Below are 25886 nucleotides of genomic sequence, written 5' to 3' on the forward strand. Positions count from 1 at the left end.
AAAGTTTCTTTTCTATGCTGCACTGGTGCAACGCCTCAAGTCTGAGAAGCTGCACCAGTGCAGCCGAAGCAGCACTGGTGCAGCCGAAGCACTGGTGCAACAAGAGTCAAGCTGGTAGCCTGACCTTTGACCAATCCGAGAAAAAAAAGGTGTTTTTTTCCCTGGGCCCCTCCCCCAAACGAAAACACATTGACCTGAAGCCTAAGTGTATTCTGAGTCATAAAAAGTTTATTAGATGAAAAAATATTGTACAGGCACTTTTTTGCACAAAAAGTCACTTTTTGGCACTTTTTTGAGAGAAATAAAATAGTTCGCAGATTTTTTTTAAATCGACCGAATTAAAAAAAAAATGCTCTTGTTGGATGGCTTTGGACATAGGCCGCATAAACAAAAGGAATTTTTCAAATATCTGTTTTTCTCACTTTTTTATTGCTGTTTGAAATTTCTGACTTGACTTTTTGCATCATTGGTGATGCATGTGTTTAACATTGAGCTTGGGAAAATTGAAAAAAAATAGACTTTGGGGATTGTTTACTAGGGCAAGTGATACATCAAATTAAGACTCATATTAAACTGAACCTCAAGCTGAAAAAAAAAACAAAATAGCATTTACGATCACTTTTTTATAAGCGACTTTAACAATTGTTTTTTTAGCTATATTAAAAAACAAGGTAACGCCGTAAATTTTAGAAAAGAGATTTTTTCAAAGTAAAACATAGGTGTGACCTGCCTTCACATTAGGCTTCATAAACAAAAGAAAAAACATCTCTATGTGTTATATTCACTTTTTAATAACACATTTTTGTTTTAGGCACAAGCAAAAAGCAGCATTGGTGATGCATGTGTTTTTCAATGGGGTTTTTTAAAGTCTACCAAAATACGGTTTACCAATACATTTTCATTATTTTCTCTTTGGTATCTCATTATGCACATGTTAATAAACAGGTTCATGCATTATTAGCTAAATAGCATAAAAACACACTGAATTATTAACAATAATAAAGTGTATTCTGAGTCATAAAAAGTTTATTAGATGAAAAAATATTGTACGGGCACTTTTTTGCACAAAAAGTCACTTTTTGGCACTTTTTTGAGAGAAATAAAATAGTTCGCAGATTTTTTTTAAATCGACCGAATTAAAAAAAATGCTCTTGTTGGATGGCTTTGGACATAAGGCCGCATAAACAAAAGGAATTTTTCAAATATCTGTTTTTCTCACTCAACTTTGTAAACAGCACACACCACTGGATGTGCTATCCAATCACCTGCCTCAATCCAAATATGCGGGTACAGAGTTGCTAAAATTGATGCAATGTCTCTCTCATTGGTGGTTTAAAAATTGTACTGCGCTTAAATATGAAACCAAAACAATTTTTTCGTATGCACTGGTTTCTGATTCTTTTGGATCATGTACAAGCTTTATAAAACCTCTTAAGAAAATAAATAATTTATTTTTTAGAAAAGATCAGGAAGGAATGATTTTTTGTCACATTCACATCATTGCAAGGCACCGAGGGTAGTACTAGACCATTTATTCACATTGGAAGAAACTAAGGGGGTCTATCAACCAGGGGCTCACATTTTATGAGACTGAAAGTTGGGGTACACATTGCTGACATTACTGATCCCTCTCCATGGTTTCTAAATATAAATAATCTGTTTGATTCTCCTCATTAACCCCCTCCCTCCCCTCCAATGGTGGCCAGAGAATGTATCCTTTTGGAACAAGGCTCGAGGAGAGATATGAACAGCTTTGTCTTTCCCTATTCAGGCAAACAGATTTATTTATTTGTTTTTTTCTATTAAGCGGACATAGTCTGAAAGGACATTGGAGCGCTATAGAAAGGTGATTAACTCTATACACTGTATAGTATAAGATAGTCTACAGTGTTCAACCATCTAGGATTGCAGTCGGTACTTTCAGCAAATATTTATTTTATTACAGATCAGTATGTTAAAAAAAATACATGGTGCAAAAGGAGAAGAATACAATTGTTGCCTACATGTGATATAGTAGATTGTAATCACTGCTCTAAGTAGAGGCCTTTTATTCGCAGGTTGTTCAGCAAACTGTCATGCAATGTCTGTACAAATGGTGGCACCTCCTGTCCCACATGAAACCATAAACCGGATACACACATACTTCAGGCTGCAAATACCTAAGGCCAGTAGCATCTGACTTCCATCTGACCCCAAAACTCCACTTGCCTCTCCTGGGTAGTATTGTTTAATGAAATTAACAAAATGCCAACGATATACAGCATGAACTTAACATCCTAGATAACAAACTGCACCAATGTGCCCAAAACTGTGGATACGAGCCCTAGAAGGCCTTGCAGAGCAAATCTAATAACTGAGTAAATAGGCAGCACCAGGTCCTATCACGAGGTAGCTAGAATAGCCCTTATACCTACAGCAGACTGGGTGTAGGTAAAGAAATGTAGCTGTTGCTTTCTGTCCATTTGCTGCTATCTGGAGAGTGCATATTGTCACCTCTGTAGGAAAGGGGCAAGTTGTCCTGGAACCTTTTCTTGACTAATCCTTCGGCACCTTTGATGACTGCCACTGTTTATGTTCCTTTGTTCCACATTGTGCTCAGTTACTTCATCCCCCTATAGCTGTTGTCGTGTAGTTCCTATAAACATATATAGGATCTGCACGTTCAGACAACATACACTGTGGGATTGGTGTCCAGATTAATTCCAGACACCCCCACCGGGTATTTTAACCTGTATACCAGCTAGCTCACAGTGCCACTATAAACCCTTCTTACCAAAGAGAGAATAGTTTTTAGCAACTATTGAACATAACAACTCTGTCCCATCAGGGATTGTGGAAACAGTGCAGTACTTTTCGCTCAGTTACTCGTGCTCACTTTTGTTTCAGAGTAATGCACAGAATAAACAGTAGGGACCTTTTTCAATAAGCATTTATTGAACCAGCGTCATTCTGCTGTAAAATAGGTGTGCTGAAACAACCATAAGACAAACAGATCTAAATGATTATAAGCACCAAAAGAGTAAAATGATGGTAGATTCCTACCATTGTGCTAGAACAATGAATACAGACCAGAATATAAAATACATGACAGTAATAAATTCCTCCTCCTACAATGCAACACTATCTTGATGTACCTACGTGTACCTAACATTTATGTAGGTGTAGAGCCAAGAATCCCCCTAGGATAAAGCCAACCCCATTACCTGAAATGAGAGACTGTGTGACCCTGTCTTGGTCTGAAGATGGACACACTGCGAGGGATGTCACACCACTGCGATCTGGAGTGTCTGCCTGCAGGAACCTCAGCGTCTCGCGTCAATGTGTCAGTATGAAAGTCCTTCTTCGCCTCCCCCTGCCTCAGGAAAGATATGGTGTTTATATGCCCAAAGTGGTACCCTCAGGGGATCTACCTTGCTGTGTCATGTCGGACTAGGATGACGGAAGGAATAACCCTTATACATAGTTATTATGCAGGAGATGGTAGTCTTGCTGAGATTCCAAGAATCCTCATGCATAATGGATGAGGCTAGTTTTTCAGAAAAAAAACCCACGTCCTGTAAGCAGTACCGTAACTAGGTATAATGTCACTACCAAGAACCGTTATGTAGTGTAATGGCAGGGAAGATATAGGTAAAAGGTTTGGTAATTCCCTGAGCCTATATTGGGGTATCTGTATGAAACATAACACTGTGAGCAGGTGTGGGTTTTTTAAACAATGCCTTGTCTCAGTAAGTGGTAAGTGCATGCATATGGTTTTACTTCTATGTGGAACTTCTGATGTTATATAGGCCGTGTCCTTCTAATAAATGCCTTGTCACTTTCTTTACATTCATACGGTTACGTCATTAAGAACACTGTTGCATTTTGTTCACTCATACAGATTTTCCCAGAGACTTTCTGATGTTGTTTTAACTCTCCCTTGCTAATAAATGCCTTGTCACGTTCAGTGTAGTCTTAAGTGGTGACGTTTCATATTGTGTTAGCTCTCCATTTCTTATGAATGCACTCTCACGTTCAAAACATTTATATAGTTTCTCTTCAATGTGAGCATTCTAAAGTCATATCAAATGTTGTTTTGTAGCAAATCCCTTGTTGCATTCTGTGCATTAACATGGTTACTCCTTAGTGTAAATCTGTTGATGCTGTATTAGCTTATTCTTCCTATTTAAGACTCCATCACATTCTGTATGTACATAGCATTTCTCTCCATGTGGATTTGCTAATGTCATTTTAGATCGCCATTTGTCATGAATGTTTTGTGAAAGTCAATACATTGATATGGTTTCTCACCTGTGTGAACTTTCCGATGTTAAATAAAATTTTGCTGTCTAACAAATCCCATGTCACATTCTGTACATTGATATGGTTTCTCTCCAGTGTGGACTTTTGGGTGTTGTTTTTAGCTCTCTATTTGTTAAAAATGCTTTGTCACACTCCGTACATTCATTCGGTTTCTCCCAAATAGATTTTCTGATGTCGCTTCAGATCTCCATTTATTAACAATGCTTTGCCTCACTCTGTACATTGATATTGTTTCTCCCCAATGTCGCCTTTATGTTGTTTTAACATTCCATTTGTACTTAATGCTTTGTCACACTCTGCACATTGATATGATTTCTCCTCAGTATGGATTTTCTGATGTCGTTTTAGCTTTCCATTTGTACTTAATGTTTGCCACACTCTGTACATTGATATGGTTTCTCCCCAGTATGGATTTTCTGATGTCAATTTAGTTGCCACTTTCTTATGAATGCTTTGTGACACTCTGTACATTCATACGGTTTTTCCCCAGCATGGATTTTCTGATGTTGCTTCTGTTCTCCATTGGTTATAAATGCTTTGCCACACTCTGTAGATTGATATGGTTTCTACCCAGTATGGATTTTTTGATGTCCTTTTAGCCCGCTATTTGTTATGAATGCTTTGTCACACTCTGTACATTGATATGGTTTCTCCCCAGTATGGATTTTCTGATGTTGTTTTAGCTGCCACTTTCTTATGAATGCTTTGTCACACTCTGCACATTTATATGGTTTCTCCCTAGTGTGGATTTTCTGATGTACTTTTAGCTCTCCATTAGTTATAAATGCCTTGCCACACTGTGCACATTGATATGGTTTCTCCCCAGTGTGGATTTTCTGATGTCGTTTTAGCTCTTGATTTCTTATAAATGCTTTGTTGCATTCTGTACATTCATATGGTTTATCCCCAGTGTGGATTTTCTGATGTTGATTTAGATGCCACTTTCTTATAAATGCTTTGTCACACTCTGTACATTGATATGGTTTCTCCCCAGTATGGATTTTTTCATGTCGTTTTAGCCCTTCATTTCTTATGAATGCTTTGCCACACTCTGTACATTGATATGCTTTCTCCCCAGTATGGATTTTCTGATGTTGTGTTAGCTCAGGATTAGTTATGAATGCTTTGCCACACTGTGAACATTGATATGGTTTCTCCTCAGTATGGATTTTTATATGTCGTTTTAGCTTTCCATTTGTTATGAATGCTTTGTCACACTCTGTACATTGATATGGTTTCTCCTCAGTATGGATTTTCTGATGTTGTATTAGCTCAGGATTAGTTATGAATGCTTTGCCACACTGTGCACATTGATATGGTTTCTCCCCAGTGTGGATTTTCTGATGTCGTTTTAGCTCTAGATTTCTTATAAATGCTTTGTTGCATTCTGTACATTCATACGGTTTTTCCCGAGTGTGGATTTTCTGATGTTGATTTAGCTGCCACTTTCTTATAAAGGCTTTGTCACACTCTGTACATTGATATGGTTTCTCCCCAGCATGGATTTTCTGATGTTGCTTCTGTTCTCCATTGGTTATAAATGCTTTGCCACACTCTGTACATTGATATGGTTTCTCCTCAGTATGGATTTTTTTATGTCGTTTTAGCTCTCCATTTCTTATGAATGCTTTGCCACACTGTGAACATTGATATGGTTTCTCCCCAGTATGGATTTTTGTATGTCGTTTTAGCTCTCCATTTGTTATGAATGCTTTGTCACACTCTGTACATTGATATGGTTTCTCCCCAGTATGGATTTTCTGATGTTGTATTAGCTCAGGATTAGTTATGAATGTTTTGCCACACTGTGCACATTGATATTGTTTCTCCCCAGTATGGATTTTTGTATGTCGTTTTAGCTTTCCATTTGTTATGAATGCTTTGTCACACTCTGTACATTGATATGGTTTCTTCCCAGTATGGATTTTCTGATGTTGTGTTAGCTCAGTATTAGTTATGAATGCTTTGCCACACTGTGCACATTGATATGGTTTCTCCCCAGTGTGGATTTTCTGATGTCGTTTTAGCTCTAGATTTCTTATAAATGCTTTGTTGCATTCTGTACATTCATACGGTTTCTCCCGAGTGTGGATTTTCTGATGTTGATTTAGCTGCCACTTTCTTATAAATGCTTTGTCACACTCTGTACATTGATATGGTTTCTCCCCAGCATGGATTTTCTGATGTTGCTTCTGTTCTCCATTGGTTATAAATGCTTTGCCACACTCTGTACATTGATATGGTTTCTCCTCAGTATGGATTTTTTTATGTCGTTTTAGCTCTCCATTTCTTATGAACGCTTTGCCACACTGTGAGCATTGATATGCTTTCTCCCCAGTATGGATTTTTGTATGTCGTTTTAGCCCTCCATTTGTTATGAATGCTTTGTCACACTCTGTACATTGATATGGTTTCTCCCCAGTATGAATTTTTGTATGTCGTTTTAGCTTTCCATTTGTTATGAATGCTTTGTCACACTCTGTACATTGATATGGTTTCTCCCCAGTATGGATTTTCTGATGTTGTGTTAGCTCAGGATTAGTTATGAATGCTTTGCCACACTGTGCACATTGATATGGTTTCTCCCCAGTATGGATTTTTGTATGTTGTTTTAGCTCTCCATTTGTTATGAATGCTTTGTCACACTCTGTACATTGATATGGTTTCTCTTCAGTATGGATTTTCTGATGTTGTGTTAGCTCAGGATTAGTTATGAATGCTTTGCCACACTGTGCACATTGATATGGTTTCTCCCCAGTGTGGATTTTCTGATGTCGTTTTAGCTCTAGATTTCTTATAAATGCTTTGTTGCATTCTGTACATTCATACGGTTTCTCCCGCGTGTGGATTTTCAGATGTTGATTTAGCTGCCACTTTCTTATAAATGCTTTGTCACACTCTGTACATTGATATGGTTTCTCCCCAGCATGGATTTTCTGATGTTGCTTCTGTTCTCCATTTGTTATAAATGCTTTGCCACACTCTGTACATTGATATGGCTTCTCCCCAGTATGTATTTTTTTATGTCGTTTTAGCTCTCCATTTCTTATAAAAGCCTGTCCACACTGTGCACATTGATATGGTTTCTCCCCAGTGTGGATTTTCTGATGTCGTTTTAGCTCTCCATTTCTTATAAATGCTTTGTTGCATTCTGTACATTCATAAGGTTTCTTCCCAGTGTGGATTTTCTGATGTTGTGTTAGCTCTCCATTAGTTATAAATGCTTTGCCACATTGTGCACATTGATATGGTTTCTCCCCTCTGTGGATTTGCTGATGTAGTTTTAGCTCTCCATTTGTTCTAAATGTTTTGCCACACTCTGTACATTGATGTGATTTCTCCCCAGTGTGGATTTTCTGATGTAGTTTGAGCTGTCCATTAGTTATAAATGCCTTGCCACACTGTGCACATTGATATGGTTTCTCCCCAGTGTGTATTTTCTGATGTCGATTTAGCTCTCCATTTCTTATAAATGCTTTGTTGCATTCTGTACATTCATACGGTTTCTCCCCAGTGTGGATTTTCTGATGTTGTGTTAGCTCTCCATTAGTTATAAATGCTTTTCCACATTGTGCACATTGAAATGGTTTCTCCCCTGTGTGAATTTTCTGATGTAGTTCTAGCTCTCCATTTGTTCTATATGTTTTGCCGCATTGTGTTGTCATCTTCTACATATTCACACGGTTTCTCTTATTTGTTTTCTTTCTTATACTTGGTTAGTTCTTCCTTCGTAATGAGAATCTCATTCGACTTGCTTCAGTTTGTTCAGTGTGTTATGTCTTTTATGTATATCAGCTGATACCTAAGTGCCAAGTGCAGACCTCACTGGATAGTACAGGTTTTCAGCTGTAGAAAAAGACTTTGGCACGGCAGTAGCCTTCATGGGAAGTGATCTCCAGCCATACTGTTTTTCCATCACTTCCTAAACAAGTAACGTTTACTGCCTTCACCTTTTTCGATCATTATTGCATTTGTTTTACCTATAAGAAAAAGATTTAAAAATAAAAACACACTGGATAAGTTTAAATGCAGAGGCCATCACAAAAATCTATTGGCATGTAATTGTTCATAAAGACAAATGCGCTGAAGAAATTTTAGATTACACTTTCAATGTGAAGATGCAGTAGACAGAGTAAAGGCATACGATCCTTCAATGATCCCTTTCTATCGAGGAGTAAAATAGCAACCAAGACACCAGAGAAGGTTCCTTGTTCATTGAGTGAGACCCTCACCCTACGACGTGCTACAATGCCAAATACATAGCAACACAATGCCTCCGTTCTTATCAAGGGAATGCTTCCTATTCTCACACAGGTTTAACAAAAATACAAAATGGAGCCTTTTCCGGTGAATGGACCATGCAAGACAGAGCATCACAATAACGGCAGGAAACATAAGCGACTGCTGCAAGGGAGTCCCTTTATAGTATCAGAGAGTCTGGAAGAGGCTAGACAGGTAATCTGAGTATCTTCAACATAGTGTAATTTCAGAGATCCGAGACTCTGACCATATCTAGTCAAGGAGCAGGCGGACTAGAACCATTTTACATCAATGTAATAGAAAGAGGCCCTGTTACTCCAAGAGATGGGATTCCATGTGAGACTTAATCGTCACAAATAAATTCTCTTGGAAAACTAGATTCTATTACCTCCATTGTTCATCACCTCTTACACCGTCACACACTAATATACACCAGTCATCAAATGTACCACCAAAACAATCCTTGATTATCAAGTTTAATATCAAACAGTATATATATATATATATACTTTGCTGAGAGAACTCAAACCAATATAAACAAAAAAACATGTGCCCTGGAGAGTCATAAAATTTCAACAGTTACACAGAAAGATCTAACTGCTATGATTACTTTGACAACAATTAAAGAGATCCCTTCTGAAAGCCAAAGCGACAATACCATCACTCCGGAAATGGAAAAAGATTTCTGTGAAAATATTGGTCTACCCACCAACATAGGTGGAAATAGTGGACTCAAAAGAACTTCCAAATTCTGTCCTCAACTACCCCCTGGGAATAAGGTTGACTTATTCCAAGAACTTATGGTGGAGGAAATAATGAAGATCTCAAATAGATCCATGAAACGAGGACAAAGTGAAAAACAAAATCTTTCGTTGGATGAGCGGAGAGCGATGATGGACCTAAAAGAAGACACTTCTATAATCATCAAATCCTCTGATAAAGGGGGCAATCTTGTTATTCAGAACGTTGTAGATTATATTGAAGAAGCCAATCGGCAACTCCTCAACCAGGAACACTATGAGAAACTAAATACTAATCCACTAGAAAATTGGACAGATGAATATCATGCAAAATTACTAATCTGGAAAGATAGGGGTCTGCTGGACTTCGATGAATACAACTATCTGAAAACGAACAACCCGATTATGGCCACCATATATTTTCTACCAAAAATTCATAAGTCACTAGTAAAACCACCAGGGAGACCTATTGTGAGTTCAATAGGGTCTCTATTAGAATCAACTTCGAGATTTATCGACATCTTTTTGATGCACTATGTGACTACTCAGTCCTCCTTTCTAAGGGACACAATGGATTTTTTGCAGAGAATATCCACCTGTGAATGGAAATCAACTTACCAAATGACAACAATTGATGTGACATCATTGTACACCTCAATTCGCCACGAGGATGGCATTGAGGCTGTAAAAGAAATCCTCAAGACACGGTCTGTCAACTTCCTGGAACATTCAATAATGTTATTGGACATGCTCCAATATTGCTTAACACACAACGCCTTCCTCTTCCTGGGAGACACATATCTCCAAAAGCAGGGGACCGCGATGGGGACATCTTTTGCGCCCACATATGCGAATATCTTGATGGGGGCATGGGAAACTGAGGTGGTCAGGAAAGACCAAGAAGATCCGGATGGACCCAAAATCAAACTATGGTGTCGTTTTATTGACGACCTGTTCGTCATCTGGGATGGAGATGAGGAATCAATAACAAAATTCACCGAAACCTTGAACGACAATCGATTCACTCTAAAATTTACATCAACTACAAGCTCCCAATCATTGATATTCCTAGATGTGGAAGTATTCATTAAGGATAACAAACTATGCTCCAAAATCCACAGAAAGCCAACTGCATGCAACAGCATCCTGCATGCTAACAGTGGACATCCAACTAGGTTAAAATGGAGCATCCCATACGGACAAATGCTGAGGGCAAAAAGGAATTGCTCTGAAGTAGATGATTTAGAGGAAGAGGTGAACAACATGAGTCTCAGATTCCTCGAGAGGGGATACCCTAAGGAAGTCATCATCTCTGCTAGAAATCGGATGCATTTAAAGAAGAGAGAAGAATTACTAACACCAAAAGATAAGAGATTGCGCAGAAACCAGGAACATGACAATGATTCGAGTAGCACAACAACTAGAATCATTGTGGAATATGACAATCAGAGCACACAATTGAAGAAAGCCTATAAAAAACACTGGGCAGTCTTGCGCATGGACAAAACTTTGAATGAAAGCCTGCCAGCCAACCCGAGCATAACATATAGAAAGACCTCATCCCTAAGAGACATATTAACACAGAGTCATTTGGGATTATGCAAGGAGAAGAAACAGGTATGGCTGACAACACCTGGCTTTTGGAAATGTCATAAATGTAAGGCCTGTGAACATGGGGAGAACATCAAGCACTATGAACTTCAGAATGGAAGAAAAGAAACCATCTATGACCACATTACATGTGAATCCAAATGTGTTGTCTATCGACTCAAATGTCCTTGTGAAAAGTATTACATTGGGAGCACTATAAATAAATTGAAATTGAGGATACTACAACACCTAAGGGCGATCAAAAACAAAGACCCAAGCTACCCAATGGCCTCACACTTCACTAAACACCATCAAAGTGACACCACTCTTTTGAAATACTCGGGAATCAGACTATGTAAAACACCAGAACGAGGTGGAGATCAACTACAACTTCTAAGGCGTCTAGAATCCCGAATGATATTGAGTATGGGAACGGAGGCACCGTTCGGCCATAATTTGGACGCTGAACTTCATGTACATTTGTAACTTCCTGATGAACCGATGCTATTGAAGTCATATGAGTAGATTGAACTCCTAGGAAGGATATCCTTCACTTAACGAATGCTGGAAAATGTACATGCCATAACCTATATAGATACTGAACTGGTTAAAATTGATGGTCCACCACACAGAACGTTCGCACTGAGGAGAGAGACATTGTGGCTGCCTTGTTTAAAAATTTGAGTTTGTAGGGTACTATTGGAATGAGATGTAATGTTTTTGGTACTTTACCATAGGAATCTGCCAAAAAGTTTATAAGAATAACTCTGAAGTTGATTGGGTTAAAAGAGGACTTTAGAATCCTAATTTTATTTAATATAGAAATTCACCCAACCTTCTCTTAGATTCCCACATTATCATCCTGTTATGCCATCACCGTACAACCTCAGCCCTACCCATTAATTCAAATAGCCCTCACTCTCCCTACTGATATTGTGTAGTGTTTGGATAAATACTACATGCCACTAGAAGGACCATATTGTAAATACCTGTCAATACTTCATCCAAATTACCAGTTCAACTTTTTCTTCACTTTCAGTGGTACTTTACGTTAACTTTGTTACACAAATATGTACAAAAGAGAGAAATGGTAAATACTTTATTTTTTAGGGGTACTTTACGTTAATCTTTTAAATTGTGTAACACATGTACAAAAGAGAGATATTGTAAATACTTTATTTTTTAAAAAAGTGACTAGAACAATACATGCAGTAGAGTACTTTACATTGATTGTACATAGGTTTGTGTATATACCTTTAACATGTAATAGCCATGTATATACTGCTGGGCGGGTTGGTCAAGATGACCATGGAAATGGTAGAGGGTACTTACACTTATAACACACTACTTAAATAAGGTCTAGACCTAGGGACTCTATGGTCCAGTTGAAGGCAGGAGCCGAAACGCGTAGACCGTCCTTTTTTGTTGCACGTTATGTTTGCACTGGTGTGTAAATAATAAAACGCTAAAAAACTACTGCTGCTGTGCCGTGTCCTTTGATCCGCAAGAAGTGGAGAGAAGAAGCTGTGGCAATATATATATATATATATATATATATATATATATATATATATATATATATATATATATGTATATATATATATATATATATATATATATATATATATATATTCACTGAAAAAACCATAGGTTATAGACCATATATAGTTAGGAATTTGCATTTACAAAACCTTGAAAATTCACTGAAAAAACCATAGGTTATACACCATATATAGTTAGGAATTAGCATTTAAAAACCTTATTTTACTCACACAAAACCATTGAAATTCCATATATAGTTAGTTGTACTAACTATATATCACGCACCCGCAATCCACTGCTGATCATGTCACATATTACATCATTCATGACATGGTCAGTGACATCACTGATGACATCACTGATGACATCTCAAATGACATCACTGATGACATCACTGATGACAACATCCAGTGACTGTATTTTTCTGTAAAGTTAAAATATGTCTCACATATTGAAGAATGAGTGGATGTATAAGTGTCTGGATGAAGGATTTAGTAGGTGCATGACTGACTGTATGAGTGAGTGGTTAAATGTGTCTCACTGAGTGCATGGGTTAGTGACTAAACTGTCTTAATTTGTGCATCATTATGTCTGTTGTTCTGTAAACTGCTGCATGTGTTGATCAGTAGCTATATGAGTAACTATATGGGTTATTGATTGGTTGCCCAAGCATTTGTATGGGAGACTGAGAGTGTGTGTGGGTGGCTGGGAGGTGTATGACTGTGCATAGATGTATGGGTTCAAAAGTGCATGTGGAAACAGCTGTATGGGTGGTTGACTGTGTGCATGACTGTATTGGTGAGTGAATAGATATCTCAGTGCTACATGTCAAAGTAAGTACATATGTAAAATACAGTACATGTGAGAGTTGACATATATAAATAACTGTGCATAAGAGCCAGTGAATGTGTGAGTGGCTGTATGGATCATTGTGCTCTTGTATCCAGGATTGTATAAGTGAGTAAATATGTTTTAGTATATGTTTGAATAAGTAAGGTGTGTATAACTGTATAGTTGTGAAAATGGAGCTGTGATTGATTCTTTGCATGACTGACTAGGTGTGTAAGTAACTCCATGGATGAGTGACAGTCTGTGAGTGCCTGTTTACACTGAGTGTATCTAAGGTTATATTAGAGTCTGAAGAGGTTCATCGTATTATCACATGAATGATGCCATCAGTGATGTGATCAGTAATGTCAAATGAGATTTTATCAGTGATGTCATCAGTGATGTCATTTGAGATGTCATCAGTGATGTCATCAGTGATGTCATTTGAGATGTCATCAGTGATGTCATCAGTGATGTCACTGACCATGTCATGAATGATGTAATATGTGACATGATCAGCAGTGGATTGCGGGTGCGTGATATATAGTTAGTACAACTAACTATATATGGAATTTCAATGGTTTTGTGTGAGTAAAATAAGGTTTTTAAATGCTAATTCCTAACTATATATGGTGTATAACCTATGGTTTTTTCAGTGAATTTTCAAGGTTTTGTAAATGCAAATTCCTAACTATATATGGTCTATAACCTATGGTTTTTTCAGTGAATTTCATTGGTTTTTTAAAAGCTAATATCTATAGCTGTAAAATGTATTCTTCTTTAAATACAAAAATATATTTTATATGTTTATTAATAATTTTTTTTAAATATTTTTTTTGTTTCGCTCCCGGTCCGCGAACCGGGAAGCTTTCCGTTAGCTCAAATTGATGCCGCGACCCGGTCCGCGAACCGGTAAGAAATCAACATAGTGACGGTATCGCGTTGCCGCGTAATGCGTCTTATGACGTACTGCGTTAGCGCACCCGGAAGTGCCCCGGGGCGCGGACCGAGGCGCGAAACACAGCTCCCCGGAAGCGATCCGCGGCGCGTCGCGAAAGCGCGACGTATCGCGTTGCCGCGAAATGCGTCTTGTGACGTATCGCGTTAGCGCACCCGGAAGTGTCCCGGGGCTCGGACCGAGGCGCGAAGCGGAGCGACCCGGAAGCTAACCGGGGAGCGTTCCGCAGCGCGTAACATGAGCGTGAGAGGTCATGTGACTTGTTAATAAAACTTTTCATTGGTTCATTTCACTTTTGGTTTCATAATGATGGAAGGCTAGGTCAGGTGACCTAAAAATAACACTTTTCATTGGTTGAGAAGTATTGTTTTTCCCAAATGATGAAAACCCCTCCTTCTTTCCTCACTCTGACTTTCATCATTGTGAGAGGAAGACCTATTTTGCTTGTTGGAAAATGGCTTCATTGGTTGCTTCAGCTGGTGCACCCCCACCACCACCTCCACCTCCTCATGGGAAGAGAGGACCACCTCCCCAGGTCATTACCAACACTGAGGAGGAAGATGAAGAAATGGATGAGGAGGGAGAAGAACCACAGTTCTTAGAAGAGTTGCCCCGGGTTTCCAGAAAGAAAGCCAGTTTCATCTGGCAGTTTTATTCGATCCCTCTTGGCCAAAAAAAAGTCAATGCGAGGTATGTCACCTGCCTCATATGCAAAGAACAATTGTCCAGAGGGACGGACAAAAAATATAGCTATGGAAATCACACAATGCACAGGCACATGACAAGGAAGCATCCACTAAATTACAGCCGGGCGGAAATAAGGGATATGCAGGACAATCCAAGACCAACTCCTGTGGCCAGACCAACAATACCGATTTCTCTAACACCAGAAGAGGCACGGGAAACTGTGCCAAATATTCAAGAAAATTTTGGGCACATGATTCACTTATGTATGCACTGTCGTGCATTATTAGCTTGTGGCAACATGAGCATCAATGCACTCAACCTGGCGTATGAACACCATGATTGCCCTAACCGCCCCCAGTAATTTTTTTTTGCTCCTGTTGAGCCCTTTTCAACGCCTGTTTTTTGTTGTTTCCCCCCCCCAAAAAAACCCAAAAAAATATAAAATCGTTCAAAAAATACAAAAAAAACAAAAAATGTTCAAAAAATAAAAAAAATATAAAACAACAAAAATATTTAAAAAAAAGTTCTTTTCAGAACTACCTTCCCTTTCAAAAAAAATTGCTAGAATGTTTAGCACTCTGGCAAGCTCTATTTCTTTTGGTTCGCTCCCGGGTTAGCTTCCCGGTACGCGGACCGGGAGCTAACCAAAAAAAAAAAAAAAAAAAAAAAAGTGTAAGTATAAGGAAAGTAAACAGAGAGTGATGTTAAAAGAAAGACAGCTATAGGGAGTAAAGAAGAGATACTGTTTAATAGATCTATTTACAGAAGAAAAGACAGAAGAGGGTATAATTGTGAAAAACAAAATAGATAACGAAGTGAAAGAAAAAAAAAGAGAGTATAACATTAACAAAGAAGAGTTTCTTGGAGAATGTGAGTGAATGTTCAAAATAAGATTAAAACATGAGGAATAACAGAGAGAAAAAATAGAAAACAGAAAACAAAAAATAACAGAAAAAGATTAATTGAAACAGCAAAGAAATGTAAGTAACATAGAGCCATATCATCAACATAGGCAATAAAAGTTTTGCAGCTTTTATTGGCAGAAATGTGTCGCTAAAGCTGCTTTTGTGGCAGAAAACTGCCGCTAAAACCACTTTTGCACCAGTTTTCTGCCAATAAAAAGAGCAATAATTTTATTGGCTGTGTTCATAATATTCCCCTTAGTGTGCTTCAACTACACAGAGAAAGCATTATGAACAAGTAGTGATAGAGTGATCAGTCAAAGACACTAAGAGTAATAGAGACGGAGTGAGTGAACAAGAGTGAGGAACTATGAGAAGAGAGGGACTGAGAAAAAGAGTGGAAGGAGTTGAGTAAGTAGGTAATAGAGAAAGGAATGAGGGAAGTAGCAAAGGCAGGAAACTGAGGGTTAAAGAAATGAAGCAGTGGAACTAATAGTAGTTAAATGTGATAGAAATGTAACGAAAAGAGTACAAAATATTTACCTTATAATTGTCGTTAAATTACTCACTTTTTGTTTTTATACTTTCAATCTGTGAAAGAGAGAACAAACATTTGAAAAATATTAAAACATGTATTTAAAAATTAGAAAAGACAAGGGAAAAGATTGAAGGACAAACAGTTTTTCAACAACTTTGACACTTACAGAAGCTTCTGCTTCTCCAGGCCCCCTACACAGTCCTAAAGATATACATTTTAAACTAACAGTATCTTGATGCAGATGAAGTGAGGCCTATCTTAAAACATGGTGCATCTTTTGCATAGCTGTTGTTTCAGAAAAGTGTCGCAAGACACTAAAATTTTAAATAATTGCTTCAGGATGCCAATAAGATGTCTACTATCCAGAGGTTTGTTTGAGGTGAGGCCTACTCAGGGTTGCAGATGAGATTTACACTTGTTGAAGAGTACAGAGGAGATAATACATGTGAAGGTCTACCAATGAAGTGAGTCATGTCCACTGCACTCTTCAACAAAGTCCAAACCTCCTATGTTTCCCTGGACAGACCTAAACTTGATCTGCACAATGTGATTCGTAATGATAGGAAACACAGGTGATGTAATTGAAATACGTGCAATTTATTTTGCTCATTTCACAATCACATCACTTGTGTTTCCTTTGCTTAGGTATCTCATTGTGCAGATGTAGTCTAGCATATGAAAGAATACGCAGAAGTGCAGCACTGCATGCAACAACTTTGACACTTACAGAAGCCTCACCTTCTCCATGCCTCCTACACAGTTCTACATATACATCATAAATGCAAACAGTACAGAATTAATTATACATGTTAAATGGTTTATTTTTGCTGTTCTCAGAATGTATCAAAATTCACTAAAACAGTGACTTGAAGGTATTCATCATATAACAGCGGGGAAAAAAAAACACAATCAAAATGATTGTGTTTAAAAAACCCATACAACATAAGAAATCAAAATTCAGAACTCCTTAAAGTTAACTTACTTTCCATGACGTCCAAGGATGTCCTATGAACAGCTTACACTCTTTTGTGCTGTTATTACTTTCAGCCCGCCACTTTCTGAAAGAAAATCTCCATCGTTTTTAAAAACACGTTACATGCAATAAATTACTTCTTGCTCTCTACCACAAGTTTCCACAAGGCCAAATCTGGTCAGAGCCATTTATAACTCTTGGATTTCTTGTAAGCCAATCCCGTCATTTGGCATTTCCGCAACTTTCAGAATTAAAATGTTGAAGATCATTTTCACAATCCTGGAATAGTAATATCTTCCCCTTCTTGCTCAGTCATGTTCTACATTTCCTATGACACTGATACTGCTTACTATGAAGCAGACTTACACTACCTCTATGACTACTACAATTATTTAATTCTCTACATCACTTTTAATCACAAAGCAATGTAAAACAGTAGACAGCATTGCAGACTTACATTCCCTCTACTCCATGTTTAGATTGGCTGCTTCAATTAGCTTATAAAAAGAAACAGTTTTTCTGAACTCATTCAAAGTGCACGTATTTCTCCATGACGTCCAGTCCTATGGTTAGAAGTTATGTCTCTGAACTACACTTATCCTCAAGGCCAAATTGTGTAGGAGCCATTAGAACTTCTTGAAATTCCACAGAGCACATCCCGAGATTATTTCCCTAAAAGTTTGGTTTTAAAAACACCAGGTAAGAGTTTTTAAGGTCATACGGCAATTTTTTTGTGAAAATTAAAACAGAATCATTGCAGAATGACCAGCCATTTCTAGACTTTAAATAAGCTGTGTAATGTCCTGATGTTATTGAAGGGCCGTCATGATATATAATTGCTGCAGTTACAAAAGTCCTTCCTGATATTGACAACTGCGAAGCTACAAAATTTTTAATTAAAGTTGTCAATTTTGTTCCATCAGGCCTACATCGTTGGAACATTAAAATGACATACTGGCCATATGTTCGTATAAATAATGTGGACATCATTTCAGATTTACATTGGCTACACTCCATGTTGTGATCAGCTGCTTTTACTAGCTTATTAAAGGAGACTGATTTACTGTCTGGCAAAGTTAAATATATAAATCTTTCTGAGTCTACACTAGTAGTACTTGATACCATACAGTTCTCGCAGTCATGCTGCCATTGATAAGAAAGCCCAAACAGCTGATCTACATCTACACCTTCAGCATGTAATACATCAAGCATATACATTAAAAACTCCTGACAATCTTGCTGAATATTTTGAGAGAATTGTGTTTGGCCTGAACATCTGTCTAACAGATTTCGAATTTCAGACACACTTTCTATGTTTCTTCTATCAGTGCTACATTTCTCTAACACAGAATTTAACAAACTGCAAAATCTTTGATCAGAATTGACCACAATCTCTTCTTTTACATTTTCTAGAGAAAACAAAACATTAACCACTACATTAGCATAGCAGTTGACACCAGAACTGTTTTCAAATTGAAAACCAACAACATCTTCAACAGAATCCTTTTTGTTTCTGCTTGTAATTTTAGGTTCATCGTTTTTTCGTCTTTTTGCTACAACCTCCCCAGTATTGGTCACATTTCTTCGTTTCCGGCCTACCACACGTTTCTCAAACAAAGGATACTGAGGCAAATGTGGCGCATACTCTCTTCTTAACCTATTGTATTCCTTAACACAATCTAGATCAGCACAAATGTTTGTGACATCACACTCAATCAAGTACAATCCCGATAAAGTTCTAACTCGTGACAATGCCACATATGCCATACCCTCCTTGAACACAGAACTGCCAATATTCACCAATGCACTGTCTACACTTAAACCTTGCGATTTATGGATTGTCACCGCATATGCCAAGCAAACAGGAAACTGCTTACGGCGAACATATAAGTCTTTTACAAGCAAAAATCTAGCAGAACAACGAGCAATTAGCTGTACTTCCTCAATGCCATCAAATTAAATTTTTAAAAATTCAATTCCATCTCTATTTCTGTATTTCACAACATTACCCATTGATCCATTTACCAGACCTCTTTCAACATGTAAATTCCTTCTTAAAATTATACGGCAGTTCAAGCACACATTCAGAGTCTTTTCAAAACCTGCAGTTTTAGATATACTCTTCTCTAATGAATCCAATTTTGTTTTCAGATTCTCAGACAAAATAATTGTTGATCCCATATGCTCTACTCTGTCAATAGCTTCCAGTTTCACAATCTCTTGCTTTTCTAAATGCAACATTTTGTTGTTAAATTTGGCACATTCTGCAAGAGTTGGCATCAAACATATTCCAGATTTCTTCTCAGTAATTTTCTGAAAAATATTCTCAGGCACAACATCTTGATCTGGATATAAATTTGACAGTAATCGTGCATGTAAAGCTTCTTTCCCATGCTCGGTCACTTTTCCAATTCTAACATCTTGTAGAATAGTCTTGTAAACTTCATCCTTCGCCTGACGCATATTTTCATGCAGTTCAGCATAATTGAAGTTTAACCATATATTGACGTTGCCAATGCTGCCTAGGCACTTCCTGGTATCTTCATGCGTGAGCATTTTGAACACAGGTTGCCCTTTCACTGGTGTCAGCTGCAGAAGATCTCCAAAAACAATGATGTGTTTGCCACCAAATAACACATCATACTCTGTTTTGAGAACTTCTTGCATTCTCAAATGCACAAAGGCAAGCATGACATTGGAAACCATGCTTACTTCGTCAATGATAAGAAGTTTCATTTTTCTCAAGATTCTTGAAACTTCAAAACAAGCATCTCCAGATAGCTTGTGATATTGTAATTTGTTGTCATGCTCCACTGGCAGCATCAGTAAACGATGTAAAGTAATCCCTTTAATATTATGTGCTGCCAGTCCAGTTGGAGCAGTGACAACACAAGACAGCGATGACTCTGTCCTTTCCTGCAAATAGCATGAAATTGCTTTAATGAGGAAACTTTTTCCAGTTCCCGCTTCTCCACTCACGTACAGTCGGACAGGCTTCAACGACGTACATGAGCACTCTTTCTTATCATGACTTAATCCATGATCAATTTGCATGGTAACTTCGTCATATATTTTCCTCTGCTCAACGTTGAGTTGTCTTTCCAACTCTTCTAAGTTAACCGCATCCTCCTGAGCATGTGCCATGGCTCTTTCCACTTCATTCATAGCAGTGGCAGCTTCATTTTTGATAACAGGTCCTCCTAGTGGATCCTGACTCAATGAAGCAGAACTCTGACTGTCCTGAGAACTGTCTCTGGCAATCTCGGCTGCAATCGTTGCTTCCTGCTCAATTTCCGCATTCAACATTTCTACATATTTGGGAAAAGCAGGACATTCTATGGTCTCCTTGGCGGCATTGAAAGAGTCTTCGTAACAGAGAAAATCTCCAAGCAGTTCCTCTTCTGCACGCCAAGGCTTGAAAAGTTGCAAAAGTGCTAAATAGAAAAACTCCTTTTTTTCAGGAGATTCGCCACTCAATTTTCGATGGTTTACCAAGTGGCATTTTCTTTGCTTGACCAGACATCCCTCACTTCCTATTACAGCATACCCTCCTTTCTCAGTATCTTCTTTGATGTTCCTCTTGAATATGTAATTTTGAAGAACATCATACAGACAAACATTCTCAAGGTGAATGCTTCGATTTGGATAATATGTATCCAACATGTTGGTCTTCAAAATGTCGGTACTGTTTGGCTCCTTTTCCGCCAAATACTCAATTTCCCGGACAGGTTTGAGAACTCGATTACGCGTTGCAGCAAGACCAAGACTCGCCCAAACGATACTCCTGGACTTGGCATAGAGACTTGCTGAAGACAACCGGTCAGAACATTCGTACGCTCCGATTTCTCGATGCGACAACATCTTCAGACTGAAACTGTACAACTTCTTGCTGAGGCTCTTTTCATGGGAAATGTCCTCCCACATATCCTTCAATTCTGTCTTCTCTTTTTTGGTGATGTAAGACGTCACATACCGAGCCACAGCCATACAATTATCAGCCACAAACTGTATATCCATGTTAGCATTCCACATGGACAAAATCACCGGGTTGTAGTCATTGATGTACTTGGACTCTTCGTTCCTCTTCAAATTGTATGTGTTTTTAGGTGATTTCTTCATGACATTGTGTCGCAGCGAAGACATCAAACTGTTTACTCTTCCTTTAGAAATCACCGGTCGTGGAAAGCCGAAACGACATTTGGTGTAGAACTTGTCCTTGTTTCGGAATTTACGACGGCAGTACTTTCCACATCGATGGCTTTGGAAACGCAGAACTTTTTCTCTTAGGCTTTTCTTCTCCTTTGCGTTTGGAACAGCACACGTAGAATACTGTTGGATGAAACTCATCACTGAGTCTTCTGGATCCGTTCCAAATTTAGGTGCATCCTTGATCCACAGCAACATATGTATATGAGGAGCACCTCTTGCTTGGTACTCCTTTCTCCAGAAGAAATCCAACACCTCTCCAAGAGGTGGATTCTTCTTATTCATGATGAAAGACATCATAGCTTCAAATCTATGATTGAAGTACCTACATACATTGACTGGATCCAAAGAGCACAGTTCTCCGGGTGTCTTGAATTCGATGTTATCTACGTTAGCATTTGCCTCTCGTAGAAATTCAAGTAAGTCTTCCCAGCCATACTCGGCACAGCTCAGAGTGAGGAACCATGTGGGAGTACCTAAGTTCCTCAGCATACATTTTAAATCACCATGACGACGGTACCAGTACTCATTAGTACCACGCTGACACGCCATGAGATTAATCAGGTGAGAATCCAAAATACTGTCTTGGACATTGACTTTATCCATAAAGTCACTTGACGAGATGTTTTGCATGTGTATACCACTTTTCAAGATGTGGTTCACTGCATATGACAGTCCAGACAGATCGCTTTCAAACAGGAGATGAAACAAATAAGGAATGCATTGTCGAAACCTAGCACCTCCTGCATACAATCGCAAAGTCCGGTATTCAGAAGCAGGAATTTGATGAGGTCGCTCATCATATCTTCCTCCCTGACCTATTGGAAAAAGCTGTGGGAAACACCGAGCTTCCAAACTTTCCTCCCAAACACTAATGGGACTCCCTTTGGCTTGTTTCATTTGAAACAACTCAATAGCATTCCCCATGACTTCCTTGGAATGCAAAGGATGAACACTATAATGTTCATATATTTCTTCACTAGTAGAGGGTTCTACTTTCTCAATTTGACCAGCACACAAATCGCTATCCTCTTCTGCAACATATACATTCTTATAGTATTTATTATTTTTTTTCAAATACAATGTTGCCTTTTTAACTTTCCTAACATCTACTAAATCTTGCCATATTGTCTTATTCTTTGTCGGAACCCCATTAACTAAGATAACCAGAGGTTCCTCTTCCACTTTTTCTACTCCAATTGTGTTAATGTTTTTCTTCAAATCTAGAGGCAAATAAACAACTCTTCCCTTTAATCCTCTCTGTAAATCTGATGGAGGCAATTTCCCTGTCTTTGGCTCCATTCTTACAATAGCCTGAAAGGGATGGATACTTTGAATCAAAATAGATTCATAAGTATTTAAATCCTTCAATTCAGAAGGAATCTCAACCAATTCCAGATTATTATGAACTGCTCTAGCAGGCATCTGGTTTTGATTTAATTTGCAACAACAATAAGTACACACACGTTGATACAATCCCAAATCAAAACAATTTTCTACCATCAAGTATGTTGCGAAATCCTTCCATTCACTATTATTTTCCCTTTCACTTTTTACATATAAATCCACTAACTTAGTCTGATTCTTATAATAAGTGCGTCGACAACACACACAAGTGAAATTTGGCCTCTCACTTGATTTCACCTCAAACGTGGCAATTTCCCTCTGGAAATTATCTGTACTGGAAACCTGTACACTATCTTTCACATTACCCTCTTCTTCTTGGTCAATTTCAACATTCTCCTCTTTACTTCCAAAGTAACAAAACTCAATTTCTTCATAAATATTCTTCACATCTACTTCAGAACCATGCAAAAGAGCAGCGCATAATTGTTTAAGCATAATTGCTGGACTCTTAGCATAATACAACATTCTAACTAATTTCCTCACTTTATTATGATGCACTGCTAGCATCCTGAAATGATGAAAAACACTCTGGCATACTCTCCTGGAAAGACAAGCCAGTGAATGACCATGCAAACCTGTCACTTCTCTCACTCTGCAAGGATCTAATTCTTGCAACAACCTTATTTTCTGCTTCAAACTTTTCTTATTAAATGACCGTACAAAATCACAAAGCAAATTGATGGAATCCTGTCGCACACTACAAATACTACTACACTTCCAGGTGTAGACAGGACCCTTAGCACGTCTTCCTAAAACCTCATTACCTAACACCTCTTCTGTCTCTGTTGTCACAAGTTTTTCTTTTTCAACTGGACAACCATCTTTCACTTCATAAGCACGACCACTGGTGTCAACTGCATGCACCAAATCATTATCCTGGAAATAACTCTCCTCATTAAAAAATGCCTCACAGCTTGAACTATGCATCCATTCTCCAGAAAAAACTTCACAAAAATTACTACGATTAACTATTCTCTTCCATCTACTATTTCTTTTGAAATCATAAATTGCCTTGTTTAGCTTCCTAATTCTATTGATTATCAAAATAAATAACTTACGTTTAATTTCAAATGCCTGATCAATAACTTTCTCAACTTTTTTTTTTCTCTTATAAAAAACCAGTTTCTGTTGACCTTTCTTAATATTTTTTAACAAATTGCCAATTATCCTGTTGCGGAACATTCGTTTACGAATCTCCCTAAACTGTTGTTTCCTTCTACTATCATGCACAGAGTTATCTCTTGCTCTAGCAGTAACATTTTTGATTGGCCTTTCTTTTCCATTTGAATTCCTTCTCGTTTTATGGACTGAAACATTTTCTGTAGTAATATTTTTTTTACTACACATATTTCTTATGAAATATTTTGTGCTCTTACCCGGTGCTTTCTTCGTGACTTGACAAATCTTTTTGTTAGAGGACTGCTGCTTATTTTCTTTCACCTGCTGTCTTTGACGTTTTGCAGCCTTTCTCTGTCTTTCTATTGTTGGCATGGTGAAATCTTGAAATGATCTGCAGTTGAATCTGTGGTAAAATATAATAAAAAATGTTATTAACCATTATTACCAAACAGTAAATCAATAACAGTGATCAAAAACTTAACACACTACTTGACATTTTAATTAGAAGATTTTTTAGTCGTTGGCAAATTTACAATACAGAAATAGCAGAAAAGAAATGACATTTATATTTATGTTACCTGTGCTATTTTATATGTGAATCTGATCTAATTTTATGAGCATATTTTAATATTTTATTGAAGACACTACACATAACCTGTTTTTGAAGGTGTCTTTATTTTTAAATTAAACGGTTTACATTTTTACTTTTTATTAATTATAAATTTTAAAAATAAATGTTTATATTTCCATAGGCTCAAGCAGGTCAGCTTCCCACCCTATGTCATATAATTCGGACAAATCTGCATCCTCATCACGCTCTTCTTCATCCTCAGGATTTAAATCATCCAAAGGATCAACATCCACTGATGTTTCAATTACGAGTTCAATGATGAGGTCGAAATCAACTGATTGCAGATTGTCGCTTATGTTGATGTTGTCTTTATCTTTAAAGAAAGATAACAACAATGAGATGTTGCAGAGTAAGAGACAAATCTCAGAGATTATAATAGTAAAATTGTTTAACAAGAGTAATATTTTGCAGCTATTATTTAGCCATGTCCAGCAATGCTGAGCAGGTGAAGACTATGTCTAAATTTTCAGTGAACAGGACTCATCTCTTCTTAACCTTGGATAAGCCTCACCGACTCTGTGTGTCCTGCACATACTTAAATGTAAAGGGGCAGATTTATGTTAAATGGCACATCCCCAGGCATGCACCAGTTAACGTGCACCACTACTCTGCCACCCATGTTGTGCCGTATTTACAATTAGATAGGAGAAAGCTTCGTCAAAACCCTGCTCCTGCTTTAAGCAGGCATAGGTCTTGACGCAACATTGTGGAGATGGGGCACCCCTGAGCCTTGCTTGAGCTGCATCGCACTTGCGATACAACTCCAGCAATCACTACCTTTACAGCACAGATACGTCACGCATCTGTGCCATTTTTGCCCCATGATGCCCCGCATTGTAAATGCAGCACACCATGGGTGGCGGAACAGCGGCGCAGGATGACTGACACATCCCTGGTGATGCACCAGTCATCATAAATCTATCCCTAAGCTTCTTATCTTGTTGGAGATGAACCGCCATATGTATCATCAAAGTTTTTTCCATTTCCTAAATAGCGAACTTTAAGGAATAAATAGCGATTCATTACCATTCCTAGTTTGCGATGACCTATTTGCTAATTACAAATTACCCATTCATTTCCATGCAGCAGGAGGCCCATAGGAATGAAGCTGCAATTTGCGATTAGCAATTTGCTCATCGCAAATTAGGAATTTTTCCAAGGGTGCAGGGGTGTCTCAAGAACACCCTGCTGCACCCCCTGAAA

The 25886-nt window shown here is 38.0% G+C and overlaps 1 protein-coding gene across 1 annotated transcript in view; it reads right to left on the reverse strand.

Annotated features, from left to right (window-relative positions):
* Window positions 1-2911: 2911 nt before the first annotated feature.
* LOC144806390 (uncharacterized) overlaps window positions 2912-25886 on the reverse strand; it is a 68363-nt gene continuing 45388 nt past the window's right edge. Inside the window, 2 exon segments of the mRNA XM_078672754.1 lie at window positions 2912-5647; window positions 5900-8282. Of these exon segments, the coding sequence (XP_078528880.1) occupies window positions 4665-5647; window positions 5900-7967 (3051 nt within the window). The 5' untranslated portion in view covers window positions 7968-8282 and the 3' untranslated portion in view covers window positions 2912-4664.

The sequence above is a fragment of the Lissotriton helveticus genome (genome assembly GCF_964261635.1).
Source record: "Lissotriton helveticus chromosome 1_1 unlocalized genomic scaffold, aLisHel1.1 SUPER_1_unloc_69, whole genome shotgun sequence".
In the NCBI taxonomy this organism is placed as follows: Eukaryota; Metazoa; Chordata; class Amphibia; order Caudata; family Salamandridae; genus Lissotriton; species Lissotriton helveticus.